This window comes from Lasioglossum baleicum, chromosome 20 (genome assembly GCF_051020765.1).
Source record: "Lasioglossum baleicum chromosome 20, iyLasBale1, whole genome shotgun sequence".
NCBI lineage: Eukaryota > Metazoa > Arthropoda > Insecta > Hymenoptera > Halictidae > Lasioglossum > Lasioglossum baleicum.
The window spans coordinates 1,197,302-1,224,215 of NC_134948.1; the positions used below are offsets into that span (position 1 = coordinate 1,197,302).

Genomic DNA, 26,914 nt, shown 5'->3' on the forward strand with positions numbered 1-26,914 from the left:
TCGATGCCTCTTATGGGGTTAAGAAATGGCGCGCCATTCCACTTATCGGACAACTTCAAATTGTAGATTATATTAGGTATTAAAATGGCGGCCCTGCATTGTGAATTTTAAATCAGCTTTGTCACTTTATTCGAATCCAATCTCCTGATTACGATTTTATAACTACTTTTTACAACTACCCTTTATTCTCTTCGTCGTGACACACCTATCGCATACGATATTTATAAAAAACGATTATTATAAAATAAAATAATTGAGAAAGTTCTTGCAACTTAATTCTGATTTCGAAATTTTCTATTTCTATGGAAATGAGTACATTTTAATGAATTTTAAATAAACGAAAAATTAATTGAACGTTAAAGGATTAATTCGATTATGAAAAAAAAATGGAAGGTCAACTTGAACTTAAGAGACTTACGGTAATACTTGCACTAACATGTGAAGGTGTAGACAAGGTATGTTGGTAAACGACGTTTGCTGATTTACCAGCGACAATCGAGAGGTTGGAATGTTAACTAATTTTTTAAATGATTTTTATAAATCGGTTCAGGGGTTAGGTCTGGGTTCATAAAGGCCGGGTTTGTAAAGACCAATGGAAGACTTGTTCGGACGTGTCGATGATTCATCGGATCAGACGTCTCAGTCAGCTGCGAGACATCGATGAACAAGCACGTGTAAATACCCAATTGTCAGATATTATCTGTTGTCAGAAAATAATTAGCAGAGGCAGCATCTATAGGAAAATATACTCCACCATCTATACAACAGGCATCGCGAGCGTCATTGAAGATTTATTGTGCTTTGCATTTTCGTGTATTTATTAACACCATCAAAATTATAATCCTTTACTTATATTCATCTCTGTAATTACTGTGACACAGACAGAATGTGTATTAAAAGAAAAGAAACACTCATAGTCTCCATGAAAATGTGTAAAAAAAAATCGCTGGACTGATTCTCAATTGAATTCAATAACAAAAATCAAGTAAAAAAATCATGAAACTCGTTCTCGGCAATTTTCAAGAATACTTCAGCCAATATGGACGAAGAACAAAAAATGATCTCATGTCTCGAGGCAGGAAGACTTTCTAAAACCAGTGTGTACGCCCCTAGCGTCGCAAGCCTGCGAGAAGCGTTAGTGTGAAAGGGCCTTAACACGCTTTTCCATGCCGTTTTTCTAATCTCCATCTTTATCAGCCCCTCCGCTACGATTAAGTAAATACCCTTGGAATCAGTCTAATTCCCTCCGATAAAACGTTCCGTTGAGAAATAAGAAAAATTCGAGCCTCGATTCATATTTATTCTCTACGAAATTCGCTCGCGTCATGGAAAGAATCGCCCGTGGGAGTTCGAAAAACATGGATTATCTTTGCGCCTCAGTGAACGTTGTATATAAACGTTCTCTGGCCGCATGTATTTCCAACGGGGACTATTTCCGTTGGTTCTATTTTCATGAAACAAGGGATGGACGGGCTGTTTCGATGATCGGCCGATTCGATTTGCCGCGCGGGAAGCTGCTACGGGAATTTCCAAAAACTCGCCTGAAACAGCGACACGGTAACATTACCTCGGTTATATTACGCTCACCGAGTGAACGGAGTCACCTATACAGGCTCGCATAGTATCGCTTCAGCCCCTCGGTCCTCGTCCCCCTCGCAACCCGCGCTAAAAACACGCCCCCCACCACCGTGGAAACTTTTACCCCTTCCCCTGCCTCCGCCGCCCCGCAGCTGACAACGGGGCAGCCTATCAACGGTGGTGCTATTCATGCCGCGCATCTCGGCTCACGCAGTTGCCGCGTTGCCACGTTTACTGCCTCTCCAGCCGAGAACTTTCTTGTCCAGCTCTTCGTTCGATCTGAACTACCTGAATTTTCATCACGCTCCTACATTATCCAACTTTGCGATCATAAACTATCATCATCCCCTTCATTCCTTCCCAACGAAATAATTCTCATGAACAACGTAACTGTACACACTCGACAGCGATTACGTTTCAATTTCTAGGAAACGATGATCTTGTGAGCTACTTTGTTACAAAAATTGTAAGGTTCCGTCCTAGGTTTCGAATAGTTTGGATCGCTCGATGATGTATTTAGGTTGTCAAGTATGGTCGAAAGGATGTACGCCGAAGTGTCGGTTGGTTTATATGAAAGTATGCTCTGCTATGCGAAGCGGAAAGCAAACAGTCTGTTTTGCCAGTCGCCAATAGTTATCTCTGTCTCCCCGCGAGCAAAACACACTGGGCACGTGTTTGAACTTGTTCAAGTCGGAGACGTGGCAACGCTGCGGCGCCCGTTCAAAATAGCACTCCCAGCTGGCGGCTTTCGCCCGATAGGCTACGGGGCTGTTCGAACGGGATCGCTCGATTCGTTTTGCGAACCCGAACGATCCCCGAGGACGCAACGCCGATTAGATTCGATCGACGAAAACCGCTGGGCGAGTCGCGCGACCACGGTTTTCGCGACTTTAGACCGATTCCAGGGTACGGTCGATATTATGTGTCATCGATTGCATCATCCACAAAAAAAGATGGCCGTTCCGCGCACACGGGGAACAGTTACGCGACACCGCGTGAGTCAATCGCGAGACTATTTCTGCGCCGCGCGGAAACTTTCTTCGCGAAAATAGAAAAATCGCGAGCGAAAGAATTTCAGGTGTGGGCTTTCTTTGCGACTTCTCACAAGATAATGCAAAGAGGTATTTAAAAAGCTGTTGCAAAGTTCCGATCCTTTCGGAGCGGTGGCTTGCACGCCATCTAGTATATGGTTTTCGAGGTCTTCCAATTGATGCTAGTTGGTAACAAATTGATTCTAGGTTCCAAATGTAATTCTTTGATAAACGAGGGAAATTTCAGTGTTGCGAGTATAAGATGTACTGCGATTACGGAATGAAAGATTCTTTCAGCTACGGTTCCATGTCCATGATGCTTCTGGGAATGTGCAATTTTGAAGAGACATTTGTGATTCAGTGAATTTTTTTAGCGCTCATCTTTACGATTGCAAGAGGTCCTCGAGATAGAGTAGGCCGCAGGAATTCGACGCGCCGGGTTCCCATGAGTCAGGTTTTCAACGTCATGCTTCTCTGAAAGGCAGGTCCGTGCAGGTTCAGCCGTGCCTGGACAAGCTTACTATGATTCAAGCGGCTGGTGTTACTAAGTGGGGCCCCTGGTCGACTGTAACCCACTATACCCAACAGCTACGTGTACTCAGGTGTACTGAAATATTCGCAGCGGTTCGTTGTTTATGCCTATTCTCTCTTGTACATATTAGAAATTTTAAATGGATTATATCTAACCGGACGTCGGACTTGAAATTTACATAGATGCTTCAGACTTTAAATTTTAAATTGAGAGTTACAGGTGCCATATTCTAAATTACGAAAGTACATGTCTTGATTTGCGCATCGAGTTATTATTATCAATCTGTACAACAAGACAATAAATGTTTATGTAATCACTACACAGCGATTACTTTTCTTCTTCCCCTATCCCATTCCAGCGCCATGAGCATACTCCAACGTCCCACACTAAGCCTGTAAAATGGTTACGTATTAGTAATTAGTATATATGGTCATCAGAGAGGGGGTAAAATGTATTTCCCTCGATTTCCGCGATCTGGCGGCACACGTGAACAGGTCTGCAAGTCTGCAAAGGTCTCGCGCATCGCGAGGGAGGTTGGTGGTGAATGCACGAATTTGAGGGGCCCAACCGTGCCCACCCTTGTTTTAGCGGGATCGATAATTTGTTATTATATATTTTTCACGGGATTTTGTAAAGGAGAAACGACAGAAACCGTGACCAGTACAATTTCAATACACTTTATTATCTGCATCATATTGTATTTAAATGTAAATCATTCTGCTCGAAAGTCTAATTAAAAGGGGTCGGGTTTCATTTGCTACACAAGTGAATTCACTAGCTTAATTGTCGACAATTCTTATCTTCGAACTCGAATACAATCCGCGAGCTATCTAGGTATGAAAAATTTCACTTCCTATGGAGAACTAAGGCACTGTGAGGATATAATTAGTCTAAAATTCGACTTAAATTTTAGCGCCATGCAATATACTCACTTCTATATAGATTCATCGCGAGAATTTGATATTCAAATTTCGTGACGATAAATAAATAAATAAATCGTACAATCCTCTCTATTCTATTCCCGACAAAATATGAACAGATAATTCGTATCCATACAAAAAAAGTGATTGATGTAAAGTTTTCTTTCGGTTTCTCTCGGGGGAGTTCGACAAAAGGAGTAGAGATCTCGATTAAAGCAAAAAAAAAAAAGAAGAAATGTTGTCGTCGATCAGATTAATCGTAGGCTTTATTCACGTAACCCCTTTCAAGCAATAAATATTCAAATCAAACAGATTCGTTTTTTCTTTCTGTGATAACGTCTCTTGAAATGAAGATGTTCCTGATCGATCGATAAACATCGAAATTACAATTCACCGACGGGCGAACTAATTACAATAATTTACTCGCTGCACATGTATATTATGTGGATCCCCGAATTTTTTTGCAATTCCAAAAGAACGACATTTAAGTTGTAGCCATAGCCAATGATCGCTTCCTATTCATTCTTCCGGGCACCGTTTTCTTTACTGTGCTTGTCAACCCTTCACACATTTTACCTTCTGTCCCGCATCAGGCATACGATTCGCATGATTCAACAACAGTCACGTGCCTCCCCTTGCACTCTGTGATGCTTACCAGGCTGGCGAACAACTTTCTTCAAGCACGTTTAACAACGACTCAACGATTACAATTTTTATTGTTTAGATCCCGTGTTAGATACAACTACATTGGACCAAGTGCAAAGGATCAACACCGAGACCGTCGTGCTCGACTTCGGAATATAGATAAATAGGTTTAATATTGATCCTGATCGAAAGTAAAGCTGCAAAGGGTCGACAGATTTTTCGAAAAGCATTCGCGCCCAGTTCTCTACGATTTTCCACGACGCCTGGAAAACTTATACTTTCTTTCTTTCTCTCTCTCTCTCTTGCTCTCGCTCTCTCATAAATCCGCTATCATTTAACACTATTTAATTAAGTACAAAACACGTTCCATTAGTACTTTTGCGTGTTCTACGGATCCTGTAGCATCGAAGCATACGGAAAATACGCTAACAAATTTCTATATATATAATACAGGAAACTGGCGACTGCTTTAGTACACAATGCGTTAAACATGTTTGTTCCAGCGTGTATCGTGTATGTTTGTTTTCCTCTCGTATATCAACTATATCCTTAGTCGTACAAAGAATGCATATGTCTGGTATTTCAAATAAGTAAGTCGGATGTTACGTTTTTTTTTCTTAAGCACCTTTCGGAGAGTTTTTCTTCTTTTTTTGAACTTAGTTATTTGAAATTAGCCTTAAAGCGTTCTGTGTGATTATTGTGTATATGCGTGTGTGTGTGTCTCTTAACAATGATAAACTTAACAAACGACTCGATTACTAATATTTACAGTTATCAATGCGGTATGAGTGATATAGGGTTCAGAATATAGGGAACTACAGCCATTAATGATTAGAGCAAGTGGAAACGTTGATTGGCAACAGTTCGACGACTGTTACAATGTTCCATACTCTCTCTCTCTCTCTCTCTCTCTCTCTCTCTCTCTCTCTCTCTCTCTCTCTCTCTCTCTCTCTCTCTCTGTTCGTGTTCCTTTTCTTTCTATGTGTACGCGCGCACGTGTGTGTATATATGTGTACGATCTGTCTCTCTGTTTCGTCTGTATGTGCATAAAAGCATAAGTTCCATACGTTAAAACCATAGTCGGCGTGATCAGTTCAGGGATTAAAAATTCAACCCTCTTGCTACGGTCACTTGTTATGGCGAAAGTCAAGAAATAAAACCATTGTCTCACTAGCCGTTCGATAAGAATTTCTCTAAAATCTATATATGTTTATGTATAAAGTAGTATCGATAGTCTCTGTCGTCACTCGAAGTCACATATCTCTATTAAAAATAGTAGCCTTTCTTTTCTTTCGTTTTTTTTTCTTTTTCTGTTATCCCTTTTGTAAGATGTCCCCGGTGGTTGTGGTTGGTCTCTCGTAGCAACAGGGCTGTCCTGGAAAACACGTTTTCCTCACGCTGACAATAAATTCCTGTGTTTCCTGAAAGAACGGTCTCTCTCTCTCTCTCTCTCTTTCTCTCTCTCTCTCTCTCTCTCTCTCTCTCTTTGTTTCTTCGTGATCTAACTTTTTCCACGTTCCGAGTACCATATTGCGAAGCTATCTCTTTCCTGCGCGTGTACCTTGCACCCAAACGTCGTCAATTACAACTCCGAGGAAGAAGTGAAAGTAGCAAAAGCTGTGTGAAAAGTAGGTGCGGCGAAGAGAGGGTGGTGTGCTTGCGAATTCCTCGATCTCCCAGAGTTGTCCCCGTGTTGTTCCCCATGGTTCGTTCGAACCTATCCGAAGAGCTTTTGATACTTCCCATTCTCTGAACGCCGGTTAAAAGAACGGTAGCCTCAGAACGCGCGCGTCGCCTAATCAGTGACGGAGATCTGAGCAAATCCTATCAACGCCTTGTCGTCGGGCACCTCGTTGGCCGCGTGACCAGAGTTCTGTAAAGGAAAAAAGTATAACGCCAACTGTTGCATAAGCGTCCCTGGTTCATGACAAGCGATACTAACCAGCGGAAACGTAACTGTTCGCAGCTGGCCGGCGCTGTCTATCAGTTTCTGCAGGTTGGCTGCTATAACGACAATGTCCTTGCCGTCCACCAAGCCTGCCCCGACCAGTTCCGCTGCAATCCCTTCGGCTGAATCAACGCCAACAGCGAATTCGAATCTAATGTCGTTGAGTTCCCGTTTCTGGTTCCTGAAAGTAAGCGACTCTGCTAGGATCGTGTCACTGTCGAAGGTTACGGGATGAATAGGACTTAGGGGATGCGTACTCAGGCTTGTCTTCCATAGTGAAGTAGGTCTCGGGTCGTCTGGAACGCAAGGGTCATGGTACAACAGGAAAACAAGGATTTTAACGCTAGGCTTACAGGTCTATAAAATATATTTTAGTTTAATCTTTTATATATACTCGCCGTATTCAAGTCACGCGTCAGGTTTAGGACATACGGAAGATCGATGCTCTGTAAGCCTAGCGTTAAACTATCGCAGCACCACATACCGTAATCTTAGCACCAAATTTATGGGAACGTTCTGCTCAGTTTGTTGCACGACCAGCTGGCTAGGCGCCAGTTTCACTATTCCGTAGTCCTCCTCCTCCGGCTCTTCCTCGCTGCTAGGATTGTCTATGGTGTTCACAGGTAACGCCTCTTTGCCTTCGTCACCACTCGACGCACCACTCTCTTCCTCTTCGGAGGACCACACCCACTCTCCTGTGACCGTTCTGTGCAGACGACCGGAAGTGCCAGGCTGCCTTTTCGACGCTTTCTGCACACGAGTCTCCAAACTTGGACCAATCGCCACCAGTGTCTGCTGCAAATATTTCTTATCCTTCGCTTTCTTGAAGAAAGGATGCTTGAGCAGCTCCGTCGCCGTCGGTCTCTTGGTCGGGTCCTTCTGCAGGCAATCCACGATCATCTTCCGGAATGTCTTGCCATAGGCTTTGTACTGATCCTTGTCGTCCGCAGCGGTGTCCAAGGTTGGCGGATCATTCTGCAGCGTCAACATCAGCACCTTCATCGGAGGGTATTTGTGATACGGAGCTGTGCCACTTGCCATCTCGATGGCCGTGATCCCAAGCGACCAGATGTCTGCTTTGAAATCATACCCATGGTCCTAAAAAGTTATGTGCATATCATAATTGATTTTACCAGGGATTGGCTGGGACTGGAACGGCAATACCTCTGATTAGAACGTGCGTCTTTTACTCGAGCATGCGTCACCTAAGCCGACCGACTGTCATGGAAAGTTTGCGCTACGCAGCAAAGTGTCGCACAAAACATAATGTAATGGAACCTCTATTTGTCGTTGCATGCTGGACAGAGGGGCAGGGCTTGAAACGGTTCGAAAAATACAGGTTTCCCTCTAGAGGTTAACCCTCGCACGCATAAAACTTTACTTGGATTCAATTCATTCTTGTTCAATTCAATTGTTTTAAGAACCGAAATCGATATCGTAACAGTCTTCAAGCCCTGACAGAGGGACATGTCAAGGTGGACACACTTCAATATTTATTACCACTGGTAAGAGGGTTCCGTATGTATGTAATGTACGTATGAAAATGTGTGCGTCTCAAAAGAAAAGTAAACCAGCAGCAAAAGAAATATATATATATACATATATATATATATATCGGTGAAGCCTCTATTTCCTAACGAGTCATTTTAAGAGCCTAATAAATGCAAGACCAAATATAGACACAAAAACGCAAGCTAAGAAGTTGTAATGTTACTTTCCTCTCTCACCTGCTCCATGACCTCTGGTGCCATCCAGCACGGTGTCCCTACAAACGTATGTCTGACTTTCTGTCTACTCAGATCACGACCTGTCGCAAGCCAAGCACTGACTCCAAAGTCAGCTATCTGTACCGTGCCATCTTCTCCTAGTAGGATATTACCGGCTTTTATGTCCCTAATATTATTCTGTTGTTAAAATTTGTCTATGCATAACAAGAGAATTTGAATTCATTTTTCCCGATAGCATACAAGCACTCCAGTACTCTTTTCGATATACGATCGACAATTACAAAAGATCAAGAGTACAGGAAAATAGAAATTTGCCAGTGGTACCTGTGTATCTGTCCGTTACTGTGAAAATATTCCAAGCCTTTGAGCACCTCTCGTAATACCGTCGCTATCGTGGCTTCATCGAATACCCCGTGCTTGCAGTTCGTTGTTCTCGTCTTGTGCTTGATTATGTCCAACAGGGATCCTCCCTCTAACAACCTGAGTACCAGCCATAACTCCTCCTTCACCACGAACGATGTGTAATACGTGACTACGTTCTCGTGGTTGCAGGACGACATTGCCTGGATCTCTTTCTATTAACAAAGAAACAAGCTTTTCAAAATTTTGACCCACTTCATCATTAACGCTTTTGTGAAATATGATTACTGGACAGCGGATTTTATGCATTTACGCAGATATTCATTATTAGACTGCATTGGATGTGTTATGCATTTTCCATAGTTTTTTCCGAAATTTCTTGATTTTTCGGGTGTTCCGATAAATTTTCTATGAATATCGATACCAATATTATTCTAATTATGGCAACTATTGGCGCGTTATCTTATCGAACAATGCCGGCCCGTTATCGCGGCGACCGAGAAGTTTAATTCTCGGTATTCCGCGACTGATAATTTTGATAATCGCTCGTCGATGCGTTATCAACCGACAAATTTTTGCGAACCGTTTCGTATCCCCCGAACGAAAATAAAGCTGCAACCGATACTAACCAGCAACTCGTCCATGCTCGTGTTCCATTTCTCCAGGTTTATTCTTTTGATTGCACATTTCTCCTGTCGAGGAATGCAGAACGCTGCATGCACCACTGCTGTTGCTCCCACACCTGCAAAACATTTCCCAATAAAAATAAACTCGCAGAAACATTGCGAAAAAATGCGCGTATGGCGCGAACATTTTCCCATTAATTCGTATTAAATCATCGAGTACATTATGACGTCATAATACGTCACAGTTCTACGTCACGACGTCCCTGTATGACGCTCACAATAAATCATACCGACGCGTACCAACAGATTAGCTCGCATGATTTTTCAAAACGATTTTAATCACACAAACTGCTGATTCCCGGTATTTAAACTGCAGGGAGGTATGGAACGCATTCTAAAATCGCAAAATTCACCGTATTTTCGAAACTTTTCTCTCAGAAAACATACAAATTCTCTCTGAAAGACGAACGATCTCCAACTGTACTACAGAACGATCTCTTCAAATATTACGTTGGCGATTTCTCTGTACAATTTCGAAAGTTAATTACAGAAATCCGGCTCGAACAAAAACGTAAAATATCCACTATCATTCGCGAAAAATCGTCTTCGATAGACGAACCGAACCACCGCACCAACCACACGGGGAATTTCCCTAACCTGTGAGACTCGATTACAATGCAACACAGCCCCAATGATTCTGCGATTTGGATGCGAGTAAAAGTCAGCCTATGGGACCTAACGAAAAACGGTGTCAGTTACCGGTTTGAAAGTTGAAGAGACCGGTGATTCTGGTAAATGTAAGTACTAAATAAATTGAGGTGGGTAGTCGGTGTCGGTTCTGCGTCAGGATAACCCTGCTGTCCTACTGTCTTCCTCGCTTACACTGCACTTTCGTATTCCTTTGAGTGACAGTGACCCGATGAATAAAAGTGTGTGTGATGCTTTATAAACATTATCGGCTATACATGTATACGTATAACGATGAGACAATATTTAAAAGCATAGTATTTATGATAACGCAAACTTCGTCTCGAGTCACATAGACTCGAGTAAGACAGCAGGGTTAACTAAATATGTAAATAGGTTAGGACGTGTCGCGCACCGGTATACGACGGCGGGTGCGAGGGAGACGGTAGACGGACAGCGGGTAGCATGAGTGAGACGAGTTGGCATAAACGCGAGGAGTATAAGCACAGGTTTATTTAGGTTTTGCTGGCGATCGGTGATCGCGACGATCGTCTATGCTCGTGTTGTTCTTTTTATGTAACGTTCGTCGAGAGACGTTGTTAGGCGAGTAACGTCAGGGGGGCAGCTCGTCGTCGGGTTACCCCGGTTGATCGCGGGTTGGGATCCGGTGGTGGAGGGTAAACCGTAGCTCAGGGGCGACGTAGAGAAAGGTACCCGGCAGCGTCGGGTACCGTAGAAACCGATCGTCGACGTTACTCACCAATAACCTCTTTGAGCTCGTAGTCGTCCTTGGTATTCGGCCAGCCCTGCACGACCGTGGTGGAGCTCGAGGACGCCATTTTGTTCGCCAGTGCCGTACCAAGGCGCGCGTGCTTGCTGGCACCCCGGGCGCCCCGCGCGAGCTGTAACACGCCGCTCCTCGAACGGCCACTGTTATTCGGCGTTTTCGGCTCACGTGGACCGTTCGTGTTAGCGCCTGCGCGATCGTAACTATTCGACGTTGTCGTTACCACTGTCGCCGAGGTGGTGGTGGGGGCTGCGCTCGTGTCCGAACTCGTGGCGGCGCCCTTTGGCGGCGGCGTCGCGGCGCGGAACGAACGCTGACGGAAAATACCGGGCGAACACGACGGCAACACGTCCGGCGAGATTTTCCTGCGAACAGTACGCGAACATTTTATTCTCAGACTTTCTGATTACCAGACGGCGGATCTTTATGCAAAATAAAAATTGTCTGCGTCGATTGCAAGAAATAGAAATTTAACTGTGTTGATGATTATGAAAGAGAAAAGAAATCGTATAATGACATACTCAATTTTCAAAATTTTTCAACAATTTCGAATTTCATCTTATCAACGTTGCTAGAAATCCATGAAGATCCGCAATCTACTGATTAGTCTGGTTTTAGATTTCTGCTGTGCCCTTCTATCGTTCGAGTATGCATTTTGTTCGAGGGAAATAAGTTACGCTAAGAGGCCCACCGAAATGCTACGCTACTGCGCTGGCAAGAGGGTTGAAGTATGACGGGGAAATTCGTGCAACATTGCAGTGGATAGAAAGTGGAGTGGGGAACTATTCCGAGTTTGTTGGTATATTGGATTAGAGCTGGAAAATATAGTAATATTATATGACGGTACGCTTAGCGGTGCCGTAAGGAGTAGTTTAGAGAGTTGTTTCTCGAAAATAGTCCTCTTAAAATAGTCCCAGTCTTCCCAATAAGATCTCCTTAAAATAGCTTTTCCAGATGCCCTCCACTATATGGTCCCCATAAAACAGTTTTCCCAAAAATGACTTAGAAGTTATAGAGAAGGATTGTCAAAATTTTTGCACCATGTTTTAACCCTTTGCACTCGGTTGTCCCCTCCAAGGCACCACTAAAAATTGCTGTACCATTATTCAAAATATTATTAAATATATCGGTATCTAATCAATTACTAAACATTTAGGTATTGTACGAGGTATTATACCAATTTCATATGCATGAAATTTCAAAAATCATAGGGAATGGAAATATTCTAGGTCGGAAGAGATGTTTAATTTTCCAGTTAAAATAGCTCCGAGTGCAAAGGGATAAAGAAATTGTAACGAAGGATCGTTAAAATATCGAAACTGTGTTCTAAATGTTCTAAAGTATGTACCACGTTGTACAGAAATCGTGTTCTAAGAGTACCAAGAGCAAGTACAGATAAGGAAGCGTATTTTCCGAAGATTGTGCTGGTTCGCCTGAGTAAATGGGGCGCGCAATACGGCCATATCGCATTAAGGAGAGCGCAGCGCGATGTGTTTATTAAGTCTCCATTAGATGTAATCTTGTCAAAATAAATGCGTGGACAAAGCGTCGTTGCAACCCACGCGAACCAACCCAATCCGATTCATTAAAGAGCCGGTTGGTCTCTTTCTTCGAGAAAGGAACGGAGCCAACACGTAATAACTTTTAAACCCGAGCGATCTCTTTAATTGCTCGGTATTCTTTGTCCCTTCTACTCGAGACTGCCAGACGACGCACTTCTCGATAACAACGACCGCGCTTCGGCTTTCATAACTTTCGACCGAGCCGGTATTTCTGCTTACAACAAAAACGAATAGGTGCAATTTAAAACAGTAAAAACGTTAAACGAATTTAAAAATACTGTTCTATTATTTTCAGCCTATTAAACATATTAAGAATGAAAGCAAATGTCTATCTCACAGTTAATAACCAACCAAGACTCTAGAACTGAAAATGAGAGCCTCTGGCGTATAGGACCAGCGAGAAACTAAACTGTTCCTAAAAAAAATTCGTCCTTGAGTCGATTAAAGTCTGCATCGAGCGTGGCCGCGTGTGCGCGCAAAACCGCGTTGTATTTCGAATTGTGCAGTCGGAAATATTAACGTCCGTGGAGGGGTTCACCCGGGTGGGTTCACGGAATATCACGGTCGGTTTACTCACGTATCACACGTGTGTGCGTCCAGTAGCCAGGGATTACGATTTATCCGGCGTTAAGCACTGCAGTGTGGCGTGTTCCGCTATAATAATTTTTACTTCTTTTCGGGGAGAGAGAAAGAGAGAGAGAGAGAGATAGGAGAGCACATTCGCGCGATACGTGACCGCGATATTATAAGGCTAATCCTGGCCCGTCCGTCAAAGCGGAATCCCACCATAAACTTGGTCGACAGCACACGCTTGCCACGATTAGCAATTGAAGAGAGCTCCGCTCCCAACGTCGTCGTCATCGTCATCGGTCTCTCGCGTATATCGAGAAGAGACTCGCTTATTCGGTGGTAGAGGAGAGGGGTGGGAAACGGCGAAAGAGCGAGAAAGCTGGAGAAATGGGCCGGTTGCGGCGCGCAGGGGCTCGGACCTTGCCAATTAGCGGGAAATGCAGAGTTCGATAGAAATATTCAAACTTTTATCGTATATATTCTCTTTTATCTACTTATAAATCTATTTAAACATTTCTTCCGACCTAGAATACTTCCATACACTATGGTTTTTTTTCTTCATACCTTTTTCCACATTTCTTGAAGATTAATTAACAAGTCAGAGAGATAGAAAGACCGACTAAAAAGTATCTTAGGCCTGAAGGATTGACCGTACCGAAATTGAACCCCGAATTTACAACTATGTTGTCCGAATCATCATTAAAAAGAGATCAACACTTATTAACAATGATTTATTATTAACGGAAGGGAGGAAATCCCCGAAGAACGGAAGAATGGTGGACATAGCTGGGGAAAGAGAGGGGGAAGAACCCCAGTTGAGCCACTCGATCGGTCGCGATTAGAGAATTCAATTAAACGGGTACAGTGATTAAAATAGACGCGATTGTTGCGTTATCAATACCGATGTTTGCCGAAGGATTTTCGGGGTTGAAACGATACCGTTTCCGATCCTGTTACAACCCCGTATAAAACCGACTGGATCACGGCTGATCTGGTAGTCGTCAACTGAAACTGTCAACCGAAAGACCGGAACCGGAAGCGGAACCATGCACAGAGTCGTTTACATTTTGATGGTAAGACGTTTCTCATTAAAATAAAGGTGTCAAATAATTTTCACGTGATTTAAAGATTATTTACCGAAATGTGTGTGGTACATTTCGAAACGTAACGGTGGAAATGGTGTATTGACCTGGCGAGGTTGGGGTCCTTGACGAGTTGAAGGTGTGGGGCACCCCGTATAACGGCAGAGCGGCGTGCCTTTGAGAGATTCAATTAACGTGACGGTACTACTACGTCATTAAGAAAACTCACGTTGTTTACCGTTCAATTATTAGTACGTCTTCGTGATCGGCCGCGACACACGGACTGTAATAACTCGTTTAAAGTTTAAGAGGATGTTAAACGTGCACGTTAATTTGCCACGTAAATTGCGCTTAAATTTAGTGTTCCCCGTGTCTAATTCCGTCGCGTCACGTACGGCTTTAAACGAGCCCGCGAACGATTATCGCGATTAGCGGAACCAACATAAATATTTTGCCCGTCGACCATTGCTGGTGCCTCCCAGCGAAATAATGTATATTCTAGTCCTCGGACCGTGAACACAATAATAATAACACGGCAATAGTGGGCTGATTCAACGCTTAAAGCAACAACGTCAAATAATAACTTTCTGTAATATTGGACAATACAATTTGGACTTGTTTGAGAAGTTGGAACGCTAAATAATCTACTGAAAGTAGAGAAAACGCTAAAACTTGCATTTCACAACTTTTCTACGTGGGCCTACATTAAGAATTGAAAAAAACACGTTTCGTAGATCTGTGTCGATTATACCAAGCACTGTGAAAGTTTCATCGAAATCTGTAACTTGGAATGGTCCTTGATCTTCGCGGTGTGAAAAGTTGCGTGAGGTTTGAGAGGGCCGCAAACGAGGACAATAAAGGTGCTCACCTATTTCTGCCGAGTACCAAAGTCGTCAAGAACCTGTTGTCTTGGAACTTGAGCCGCTCCTCCTCCGTAGATATTGGCGCCGCGGCGCCAAGCGTCCCTGTCTTGCGTTGCCTCATGTTGCCCGCAATTCTGCGCACACAGAAACGCACCCGTGTGAAACCGGTTGCATACAATTCAGGCGCAGCGCGTGCGTTCGCGTCTCACCACTCCGTTGGAAACGGGAGCGCGGTAATTACGATTCGTTGCTCGATTGTTAATTAACTGCGACAATACCGTCACGGGGACAAATTGCGTATCGGCGACGCGGAAAACAAATTACGTTCAAGTTGCCCTCGTCCACCGTGTCTTCGACAAACAAATGCGAACAACTTTAATCTCGAACGGCTGTACAGTTTCAATTCTTCCAGTGATTGTTTCGCGACAAGCAACAGCTCGTCGACTGCTTGAAATCTGTTCTGAAAGATTTTTTAAATATCATATACAGATTTAGTGGTGTTTTTTATTTGTGAGAAATTGCGAGGTGATATTGCAGAACTACAGGAAATTAATACTGTAACTCCCACTAATATTCGGACGCTCTTAAAAAGACGATTAATTTTTCAATATCGACCAATAGCAATTTCTGAGTAAACTAATTGCTTTAACTTTATAGTCCGATATGAAAAAAGTGATCGTTTCTCTTTTACAGCGTCTTTTACAGGATATTAAATGGGAGTCTTTGGGAGAATTGAAAAATATTTTTCGACAGACTTGTGCGTGTTTTTGTGACGCGGCAGAAGGCACGATTAGATTTGCTGTTGTTCCACGGTAAAACGCGTTTGCGAGGGCTGTCAGCGAACGTATTATTTGCATTGGTCCGCGCCGCTGGCTGGCTGAGGTCCCTAGGATGTCAGCATGTGGAATATTTCTAAATTGGCGGTCAGTCGATTGTCACCTAAATACCTAAATGGAATAATTGGAGCTGGATTGGCCTTACCGGCTATTTTTAGCCGGCATCAAGGGGTAGACCCTATCTGGCTATCTAAAAATAATCTGACAGCAAATGGACCGTTGAATATTTTCAGCCAGTGGCCCTTCTCGGTGCTAAGACAGTTTTGCATTCGGACTGCAGAAATATTTTTACAAATGCCGCTGTGAAACAACCGATAAACTCATTTTTTTCTTTTTAAATTTTGCACGTGGATCACTTTCACGATTATGGGCACATATAATAAAGGGAGGAATTCTTTGTGGTACGAAGACACCGTTCACTATAACGATTTCCAAAAGTGTTGACCGATTTTTGAACAACAGTTCACTTTCACGAGAAACATCTGATTGTTCCCGTGAATGGCAATATCGGGATACCGTGCGTACGTCATTCGCGATTCGCTAACAGGTTTAAATCCATCCTCTTGGAAATGTCTCGCCAGCATGATCTAATTGTCTCTTTAAACACATGGAACTCGTGCGCATTCCACGATCATGTAGCTTCTCGTCTGGCGCACGGAATTCGAGGAAGCTGTTACATGCTCGCGGAATCTGCGAAAAATTCTTCTCTCCCGCCTCCGGCTATTTTAACCGTGGTCGTGGTTCGACATGCAAAATACCTTCCAGAAAAATCTTTACATTGCAATAACACGGTGTCGTGTTTAATCGAACTTATCAGCTCGGTTTCATAGTTTCAACGATTGCACAGTAAATTCAACAAAAATTTCTTTCGAAAGCTTCCGGTGATACAGGAAATTCAGCGACACTTTGCCCAAAATGAACTTTCAACAGGCAGCGGATCTTTGCGCAAAATAAACATTTTCTACGCGAATTGACTGTTTAAATTTGTTTCTGTTCATTGTAACAATTGCTACCAGAAGTACGTGCGTCCTAGGTTTGTTTTCTGTCACTCGCATCGGCACAATTGATTCCAAGAGTGAGGAATAAAAAATTCGAGGTGGTCAAACGAGATGAATGTAGGTGGCACGCCACGCACGTCGCGAACTTAAATTAAACGTCTCTGCTCTCTGCACAGCAAATTAAACTTTTAACCCAAATAGGTCGTTCACTGCACGAATAGTTTGCCTCGGAACTGTTACTCCCCGAGAAACCTTGGAAAGAAAATGTTCGAGAAATAGGACAACCTCGGAGATTCTGCGTTTCGCTCGATTTTCCGATCCACAATATTTCTACGAACTCACGAAGTCCGAAGCAATATTCTGTTCCATTAATAATGATTCACGTGAAACAGAGAAAACGGTTCAACCTGCCAGCGCAGACAAATCGAAACTTTCGATGCACCGTGCCAAGTACACAAACGAGAAATCGTAATGCACACGAACATGGGAATAAAACTGCATTTCAATCGATCCCGGCACTCATAAATGTCAAACGGATTCCAATCTGCATTCTCGATATGCGAAAAGCACTTTGTTAACAAAGTAGATCACGAATTTAATTAAAACGCCCCCGCCATCTTGTTTGCCCGCGGAAAATCCTCGAGAATCGTCTACGAAATTATTTCATTTTCATTTTCATTCGTGAAATTGAAAATTGAAGATTTTCATTTCACTGATTTGTTTAAGTTTTTCAATTTTTACGCGAAAAGGATTTGCTCATCTAGGTGAGTGCTTTTTCTGTATGCACACGTTCGGTATTGTGATCGCTATAGCACGTTCTTGCGGTCCGGGATTTAATTAATCAATTAATAATCGCTAAACTAAGTTTAATAGCCTCTTCTCTGCGAATCGTTCAACGAAATTCGCGTGCGTTACGTTCGCACGACTTCCGCCATTCTTCGACCACCGGTTGCACAATTCCTCACCTCGCGCACACAGTTCGCCTAATTTTACCACTACAATACTGACTTGCTGTTCCTCTGCGTTGAGGAAAATCGAAAGATGACATTTTCTCAAAAAAATGCAAGAATGGAAAGTTGATCGAAGTTCAAAGAAAAATACACTTGTTATTAAAAGACCGAATAACGTCGCGGATGAGAAGCTTTCATTATGTCCGCTGTTTCATACTGTTCCTGACGCCACAGCTTCCCTGTAGGTGACGTAATATGGCGTCATCGGTGATCAGCTGTGCGAGCAGACGTAACATCGCGGCATCTTTAACTTTCATTTTGATCTTTTGCATTTTCTCGTCAGCGAAATGTTTCTTTTTCCTTATCCGAATCATTGTTAAATCGTGACACGATCGAGCTCAGATTTTAGTTCACGATTACGAGAAATGTTTGGTTCGTTGAAAAATTGTTTGTTATAATTTCAGGACAGTACGTTTTTTGAAAATCCAGGAAACGAAGCATTTAGCACGTCCGGCCGCGAATGATGCGCGTTCCACACTGTTATCACGCGTCGTTTGTAATGACTACTGACACTAACACTACCCTGGCGACCTGTTCGGCTTTGTTTATTTTCCTTTAATCGACTACCATTCCGAGCTTCGCGTAACAGGCGATAGGTAATTAGAATGAAAAGGAAAGTAAACGCTAATTATTCATCGAATTAGTGACAGGTGTTACGCATTTTCACACTGCTACGAAACTTGTTATCTAGTGTTACATAATTGTTCAAAATTCTACAAATACATTTGTCACTACACGTTGGTAACGGTGTAAGCGGTCACCACTCTGTAGCTACTCGATTTATTTACTCCGAAACTGCAACGAATCTTTTCGGGATCGTGTGGAGAATTTTCAACGTTGATTCCGTCGAGTCCAGACAGTCAAGAGCCGCCCGGGTCGAACGTGACCCAGGTCTCGCAGACCTCGACAATACGGAAAATTACACAAGTGGCGGAACACACAGAGTGGACACAGCTCTCGGCCGATCGAGTCGTCAATAAATTTCATTCGGAGAAGACAATAGGCGCAATACGTGTGCCGAGCTGACGTCGTCGACGCGACGACAGAAAATTTCTCCTTGAACAACTTGATACCGAACGAAGTATGTACCTGTTATCGTGAAGAGACAGGCCACAGGCGCGCTTCAATAAGTCGTGGCTGATGCCAGATAATTGAAACGACTTTGCATTGGGGCAGAGTCAAGTGATATAGGTTACACGTTTCCACCAGGCAAACAAACAATCCACGTTCGATTCTATGTCGAAAACAAACTATATGTATATCGGCATCGTTTCCCTCGAGATCGGCTTGGTCAAACTTCCCCCGAGATGAAGTATGCAAACCGGTGATAATCGACGACTGATTCGTTTTCGTTTACGAAAAAAGAATCCTTTTTCGACTGGGGGTCGGTCAAGTTTTTTGCCAGCGGCGCTCCTCATCAATGGAACCTTTGCTCGAGCAGCCGAGGGTCAATTGGTTATTAACTCGGACACAGCCGTATAACGACTATTAAACCGTTTCATTGTCATGAATATTACCGCAAAAAATCACGCTCCCACGTGACTCATCCGAAATTCAGAAAATTCTTCATCTAACGATAAAAGCTAGTATGCCCGTTTATTATCGGTAACCCTGTCCCCTCGACTTGCGCCTTGATTGCATGTTGAACTATCTACTCGAAGAAATCTTCCGAAATGTTCGATGGGAGGTAAAAATGTATACCTGTTGAGAGCCACTGTTCCCATCTCTAGTACACCATCGACAGTCCCGATGTCAGTTTGTCCACTGATGTCAGAAAACCGAGGATAAACTCGTTCCACGTCCTTGACAAAATTAAAGGACGTCCCGAGTCTAACAGGAGCTCTCAACTTGGTCCAGGATTCCTTAATGTCATCAGTTTTCTAGCTCTGGAAGATATACTAGAAACCATCAGCTCTCGAGTGAAACTCCAAAAATATTGGAGGAAGACAAGGATATCCCGAGTATCGAAAATCAATTGAGGACCACTGACTACCTCGAAAGTGCCCGAAAAACCCATCAATCAGACCGTCTCCGGAGTGACCCCCGGACTGACCGACTGCCATAATCGTAGACAGTGTCCTCCCACAATATCTCACCTTCCTGCTGACCACCCACGATCCCCTTATCTCCCCTTATCAGCCTATCTCACCTGGGGGACGTTGACTTCACGGCTCCATTCGCGTACAGATCGGCTGCCATGTCACTGCCGTCTCCCCTTTCGCATCTCCCTTTCTAGAGGGTGTCTCTCAGCAACCTCTCCTCGACTCTGAAGTCCTCTCCGAAGCCTCTGAACAGCCGAAAACGATTCCTTCTCCTTTCTTCGTTGGAGGGGGCCAAGAAAAAAATGAAACCAGTTCACTGACAACCTTGGTCAACCTTGACTTCGTTCCCGATGGACCCAGTGACCCGGCCCCGTCTGACCTTGGCCAAATCTTTCACCTTGATCCCCGGGGACCGTCATCACGGATCGCCTAACCCAGACCCGTTTTTACTCGCGCGAACCCCGAAACTATGTCGGACGATCTGAACAAACGGACAACTTCGAACTAGCTCGATGATACCACGGGACCGTCACTGATGCCGGAGACACGCTCAGATCATCCTGAGTTCGACGACGACTGAACTATGTCAGACGGGGGCACTGTCAATTGGATAACTACCTACCCGCACACACCGACCTGCCACTGAGAGCGAAACGTGAGCGTTGATAGCGCTACACGCTGACCACCTCTACTTCCCCTTCCCTCTCACTTCTCCGAAGACCAGACCCCTCCCCCTTGCTCCTCCTAGCCCCTGGCACGTGTTAATGAGCATTTTCATTTTTATATACTATTCCGACACCTGACGCGAACTTTCAACAAGTACTCTCGGGACGAAAAACAAACGGTGTTAACACTTTCGTTACAACCCTCATACGACCCTCATTTCACGAACCGAATCTCTCCCTTGGCGTCGAATTGACACAGTGATACAGAATCGATAAAATAACAGGGTAAACATATAGTTATTTTTTTCTATGTTTTTTTTATTCAAATTGACGAGTTCACCCTCTGCTCTCGAAACTATTTTAACACGAAAACCAAACATTTCTTCCGACCGAGAATATTTCCATTCTATATGATTTCTTTCATTTTATGCATACTAATCCCTTGCCCTACGATTTATTTTACGATCTCAGCGATTCAAACATTTCTCGTAATTCTTAATTTCCTAACAAAGGAGAAACTTTATATAGATATATCGTACGCCTATATGTTCTTCAATAGCTGTCCAGTAACAAAACCAAAATAGAATTTTATTTCGAAAACGTTTTATGTATCTATCTTTTGAGCTTATTCCTGCAACATGTCTCCAAGCTCTTCGATATTTTCTTTTTTTTTTTTTAAACGTCGCACTTAACCTGCCAGGGTTTTTCGCGACGGGACCTACAGGAGTTTTTATAAGGAGGGGGTGGTTTTCTTCGAACACCACACCTTTGGCAACCACAGAGCACTTGGAATATTTCCATAGGTGCCGGCATCGGGAATATGTATCGGGATCGAACCCGCGACCACCGATAGTCCGCAAGTCGCGCGGTCTATCCATTGAGCCACTGCGCGCGCCCATAATTTTATTTCGATTTGAAGGAAATAATTAATTATTAGACTGTTCAAAATCTTCATCACGAGTCTGATTCGATGTTGTAAGGCAAGGGGTTAAACCGACGCAATTTACTCACGCAATACTCAAATGTTTAGTAATCTATTTGATATATAGTTTAATAAAACGTAACAATTATTTTACATTACTGATACAGCGATGTTTAGGGGGTGCCTCAAAGTCGCCACTCGAGCGCTAAGGGTTAACACACACAGTTACTCATTCTACCTATGTACTCATAATATCTACTCATTTTTAAATGTTTTCGGCGCAACGGTTTATTTGAATCGCGTGTGTAAATGAAATATGTTATAGTAATTTTGCAAAAACAGAAATATTGAACGATTGAATGTAAGAAATATTGTTCATAAAGACATTCAAATAAATCTTGAAAAAGATCCAAACTAGGATCGAAACGTTGATTTTGTTTGACAATTAGCAAAGTTGCTTCATAATTCGTAATAAACGATCGAACCGTTGCGCCGAAAACATTTAAAAATTTATTATCAGCAAATACGATCGATAGAAGAAACATATCTACTCATTCTTCGCAAAAATGTATAAAATCCGCTGTCCACTTATCCATTCAATTAACCAGGATTACCCTAATCATATAAATCCCCCTAATCCCTCACAAGCACCTCGTCGAATCTTCCAAAATATCTGTTCTACCCTGAATCTCTAGAACTTTGATTTCCGATGAGTGGCCCGATAAGATCGATAAGATCATCCGCAATGACATAATATACCCTCAAGGTGGTACAAAGATTGAAAGATCGAAGTCTATACTGTTTTAAATCGATAAGAAAAAAATGACGACCTCGTACTGCTCGATAGGAAGAATACAGATTACTATGAAATATCGGTGTTGACTCGAATTTTCATTTACCTTCGTCAGATCGATCGTGTCTGTGTTTATTCGCCCCAGCTGCTTTCTGGGTGGCATATTATACTATGTGACACTATATGGTCGGCTCGAAGGCGAACCGCGAAACATGGTGATCGGCACGGGGAAGAGTAATTTATATCGTACGACGCGGAGCACGTCAGCGCAATCACGATCGACCTTGCTGGCCGGTTCATACTGTTTTTCGCGGGATTAGCATCGTCTTCAAAGAATCTTTGACAAAGATTCATCAACACGCTACCATGATCCGTGACGTCACCCATTGACAACCCGCCAGCCTAATTATGCCTAATTCGCTGGAACCAATTGAGCAGCACTGATTCCAGAGTGATTTCTTAAAAGAACGCTCTTCTTAATCTCAACCGTAATCTCCCATTATACATTACGCGATGGTCAAAAATTATTCGAATCAGCTGGAAGCTTTGTAAATGATTCTTCATAACTCTTATCACTAGACAGCGGATCTTTATGCGAAATAAAAATGTCCTACCTGAACTGCAACAAACTGCAGTGAAGTAGAAATTTATTTTATTATACCAGTATTCTTAAATTCTTTTGATAATTTGCTGTTTTAATTTACACCTGCTCATCTCTGTCAATCACCCAGTATTCGTCGCGAACCAAGTGGGCAAAAAAGATTAAACTCGTCCGAGTGATTTTTGTCATTTATTTCGGAAACAGTTTGAATTGGGTTTTCGGGTGGTTATTTCAGTGGAAGGCGTTCCAGTTGACATCGGGGTACTCTAATCAGATTTTCTGGCGTTGCGTCATCTGTTAAAATTCAAGCTTTGACAGAGGTCTCAGTCAGTGTTGGAGACCTATCAAACTTGATAAAGCATAAATCGTGTGCGGAGGGTTCTGCTAAGTGGGAATGGAAGTGGAGTGAATCGGTCGTTTAATAATGTAACTGACAAAACGGTAGAACGATCGTCGATCATTGATGACTACGTTTGAACCCTCTGACGCTTCAATGCTCCTTACCGTGGAACACAAATTCATCATCCGACTAGATTCTGTTCAGACAGATGCCGTGACTAATGCTCTCTTTGCTCGGGTACATTGTTTTCATTCTAATATTCGTCATAGATGGAAAATCACATGCTCCGTAATCTGCCGTGAGTCAGATCTAGGACCCTATAAAATGTCTGCATACTTTGTACAACTGGTTAACAATTATATTAAATTACTTTCTGGGTTTTTCAAATTACAGTTCGGAGGTTTGGCATATTTGGGGGAGACAGGTCGCGAGTTCTGCAATCGATGCAACAGCACCTACATGATAACGAAAAGGTCTCCGAGGAATTCCGAGAGCCTTTATCACCCTCGTCATCCTCTATCTCCTCTGTACGACTCGAACTATCTACCAGAAGAAGACCACTCCGAGGACCAGATGCTCAGACAGCTCGGCCAACAAACATTGGACAGAGGCAAAAAGAACTTGCTACCAGTCAGTTCTGTACTCGAAGACTTGAAATAAACGTATACCCCGTGCCCGATTTCTTATCTTCCACATCTGCTTCGCAGGAGTACCGTGATCTCTGCGAGATTTACACTAAAAAGGTGCAGCTGGACGACTCTGAATACGAGTATCAGCCGCCGCAGTACTACGAGGTCTATTGTAAGAATTACCCTTTGAACGGCAACGACCGAGCCACTGAGAAAACGAAGCAGGTAGACCAAAGGCCAAGGCCAACGTCTCCCTCATCCGTTAGCACAATGAGAAACAGTTAATTTTTCTAGGAGTGCGTTAATCCGGGGTTTCATTGCGTGCAGAGAAGCAAGACCTTGTTCTTGGTAAGGCGACGATGGGACAGCGAGTGTTGGGAGCCTTATGCCAGGGAAATCGCCAGCGGCTGCGATTGTATGTGGCCGGTCTCGGCCCTCGGGGACATAGCTGTTCACTATTAACAGCGGAACTACCGAGCCCTAAACGAGAACGATGTGTATTCCTTCGAAATAATAACAGGATTGAATTTCTTCAGATTTCATAGGATTTATAATGGTAACAAGTACTCAAATAAAGAAGTACACGAAAGACCTATTTCGTCGGCTGTTTATTTCAAAATATCTTCTCATATAAAACGCTGTATATTATTTCATCCCCTGTTCGTGTTCCAAGCATTCGCCTTGTGCTTTGGTAGAAAGTGGAATCCCTCAGGTACTTTACCTAGTAACATCTCTCTGGAAGATGCAACGTTGAGAAACGGGCTATAAAGAATCTGTGATAAAAAAGTAAAGAGTATGCTTACGATAGTTTAATCCAGTCTGCACAGTTCGAGCTAGCCATCAAGGTCTCCATATCGTCACGACCTCGATAGAACGGAGGTCTCTCGTTTATCCGCTGCGGCGGCCTCTCTAGGATACCAACGGGAATGTACCTAACAGAAATGAATATTAGTTTACCCGACTAACTGAATATATCGTAATATAATTACCTGTGCAAGAAGGAGATCCACTCCAACATGAACCTCCTCGTCGTCTCCACCCCTCTAGTATCCGAACCCCAATGTTCCAGGCCATAATTAGCATACTTCTTCAAAATATCGAACCTTTCCGAACTAGAAATGTCTATCAGCTTCCTCTCCTTGATCTCGGTAAATATCCACGGCTTTATCAGCGCGCCACGACCTATGGTGATACCCTGCGCATTCGTATACGTGTCTTGAACCCTCTGGTAGTCATCGTAGGACAAAATGTCGCCGTTCCCAAACACTGGCACAGGATGCGCTGCCTGAGCACACCTGTCTATGTACTCCCAGTCAGCCAGCTTCGTATATCTCTGTTCGCGTGACCTTCCGTGAACCTGTTAATAAATACTGCTGAATCAAAATGGTTGTTTGAATGCTGTACGCCATAAACTTAAAGGTGCGAGCAACTTACTCACAGTGATCATGGATGCGCCCCATTCGCGGAACTTCGGTATCAGATTGTGGGCGATCGGCTTGTCGATATAGACACCTGTTCTGGTTTTTACAGTTAGAGGAATACTTAGGACTTGGCTGACAGACTTTATCACTGTTTCCAGTACGTTCAGGCGGTTCAGCATCCCACTGCCGCCGCCCTGTCTGTAGATTAAGTCTATAGGGCAGCCCAGATTCAGATCGACGAAGTCGATATCGATTTCTTTGTTCAATAATTGCGCGCATCTCGTCAGTACACCCGGGTTGTTGCCGCAAAGCTGTACGCCGAATATATTCTCCGATTCGTGTCTTTTCACCAGTGCCCATTCCTCGTGTGCTCCTTGCAGTATCTTTGGAGCTAGCGCCATCTCCCCACAGGTGATGTCAGCCCCGTACTCCTTGCAGATTCTTCTGAAAGGCAGATTTCCCACCGTTGTCAGCGGGCTCAACAATATCTTGTTCTTCCAGTCTATCTTTTTCTTCTCCGCGTCTCTACATTTTATCAAATCGTAGTCCTCCACTGGTCCAAGCTTCTTTTCCGCGACCATCTCGGATTTATTATTAGGCTCGGTTGATTCGTCCGTGTCTGTGGATCTCGTAGTCTCTTTCTTCCTGGATGGTCCATTCACTTTGACGATCTTCTCAGCTTTGTAGAAGTTGTATTTATGCTTTCTTAGTAGCGTCTGAAGGTCTTTGGCCAAATGATTCTTAGTGGAAGGGGGCCTTTTCTTGAATTCCTTCTCCTTCTCTGTGTCCACGATATTCAAACCATCCTCTGTCAAGTGTTTCGAGCCCACTCTACAGGCAGCACCTCTGGGACACCTGCCAGTCAGATTAAACAGATAACATTCTGTCCCGATGTCGTCTGGCTTTATTTTTAAATACTCGATTCTATCATGCAGAAACGTGCAGTGTTCGTTATCACATTTTCTCTCCGGTTCGTCCACCGCTTGGTCAGCTATCCGGGGACACAGGTTGACCTGACGTTGCGCTTTAAACGGAGCAGGTCTGGCCTTGTTCTGACCCCTGTGCTTCTCCTTCTTATCATTCTTAAGCTTTTTATGCGGAGGCTCGTCAACCGCCACTGCATCTTCCTCTGCATTATCCGCATTGCTCGCAGACTTCTTGTCACTCTCTGTCTCCTCCTTCGAAAGTCTGACATGATCCTCAAGAATGTACCTGCAATGTTGTTATCGTAATTAATTAATTGTAATTAATAACATATCATTGATGACTTGAAGCTAACCATGCGGTCGTGGAGACTAGAAAATATATGATTATTTCGGAGTATGGTTGTTGAAAGTTTTTGAAAGTGTAGCATCGTTTACTCACTCCGCTTTGATCAAACACACTCCTTTCTGTTTATCCTCGCTGTAATCGAAGGAACATTCATCCGTACATTTTTCAGTATACGCCGCCATCTTAAATCAGTCGATACATCGAATGTTGGTTTGGTACATTTGGTACCTTATTGAATCTTGAATACTGCAATTTCAAACGGGACTGAACGGGACCTTTACCGTTCGCGGGAATTTCAAATTTCAAATTACCAGCGATCCTCGGACATGCTCCGCCATATTTCTTCGTTTAGATGAATCAATGTGGTCAGAATCGATGTAACATTGCAAAGACGTTTAACATTTGATTTGTGACATTTAACAAATTGTTAACACGTACTGTAGTACGTGTCATTCGCATATATACCT

The 26,914-nt window shown here is 43.3% G+C and overlaps 3 protein-coding genes across 16 annotated transcripts; 1 reads left to right on the forward strand and 2 right to left on the reverse strand.

The window, feature by feature from the left end:
* Positions 1-4,299: 4,299 nt before the first annotated feature.
* On the reverse strand, positions 4,300-20,391 carry LOC143218876 (serine/threonine-protein kinase OSR1). Of its 6 annotated transcripts, XM_076444421.1 has the most exons (11): positions 20,184-20,391; positions 19,912-20,080; positions 14,924-15,052; positions 10,815-11,206; positions 9,371-9,483; positions 8,706-8,956; positions 8,371-8,547; positions 7,139-7,750; positions 6,912-6,950; positions 6,649-6,835; positions 4,300-6,579 (listed from the first exon to the last, which is right to left on the reverse strand). In XM_076444421.1, exons 2-11 carry the CDS (start codon positions 19,959-19,961, stop codon positions 6,502-6,504), a joined length of 2,028 nt encoding a protein of 675 aa, XP_076300536.1. In that variant the 5' UTR covers positions 19,962-20,080; positions 20,184-20,391; the 3' UTR covers positions 4,300-6,501. The 6 variants fall into 6 exon arrangements, with proteins under 6 accessions (XP_076300536.1, XP_076300538.1, XP_076300535.1 ...); XM_076444423.1 differs by having other exon boundaries at positions 7,139-7,752; positions 8,382-8,547; positions 19,912-20,391; XM_076444420.1 differs by having other exon boundaries at positions 19,912-20,391.
* LOC143218881 (uncharacterized) lies at positions 9,778-24,561 on the forward strand. Of its 9 annotated transcripts, XM_076444437.1 has the most exons (5): positions 9,795-12,009; positions 13,559-14,046; positions 23,519-23,755; positions 23,833-23,979; positions 24,049-24,382. In XM_076444437.1, exons 2-5 carry the CDS (start codon positions 14,020-14,022, stop codon positions 24,214-24,216), a joined length of 579 nt encoding a protein of 192 aa, XP_076300552.1. In that variant the 5' UTR covers positions 9,795-12,009; positions 13,559-14,019; the 3' UTR covers positions 24,217-24,382. The 9 variants fall into 9 exon arrangements, with proteins under 9 accessions (XP_076300553.1, XP_076300552.1, XP_076300551.1 ...); XM_076444436.1 differs by having other exon boundaries at positions 9,795-14,046; XM_076444440.1 differs by lacking the exon at positions 13,559-14,046 and having other exon boundaries at positions 9,809-10,164; positions 24,049-24,375.
* On the reverse strand, positions 24,347-26,907 carry Dus3 (Dihydrouridine synthase 3). Its single transcript, XM_076444427.1, has 5 exons — positions 26,541-26,907; positions 25,193-26,387; positions 24,744-25,111; positions 24,558-24,686; positions 24,347-24,489 (listed from the first exon to the last, which is right to left on the reverse strand). Exons 1-5 carry the CDS (start codon positions 26,627-26,629, stop codon positions 24,405-24,407), a joined length of 1,866 nt encoding a protein of 621 aa, XP_076300542.1. The 5' UTR covers positions 26,630-26,907; the 3' UTR covers positions 24,347-24,404.
* Between the last annotated feature and the right edge of the window lie 7 nt (positions 26,908-26,914).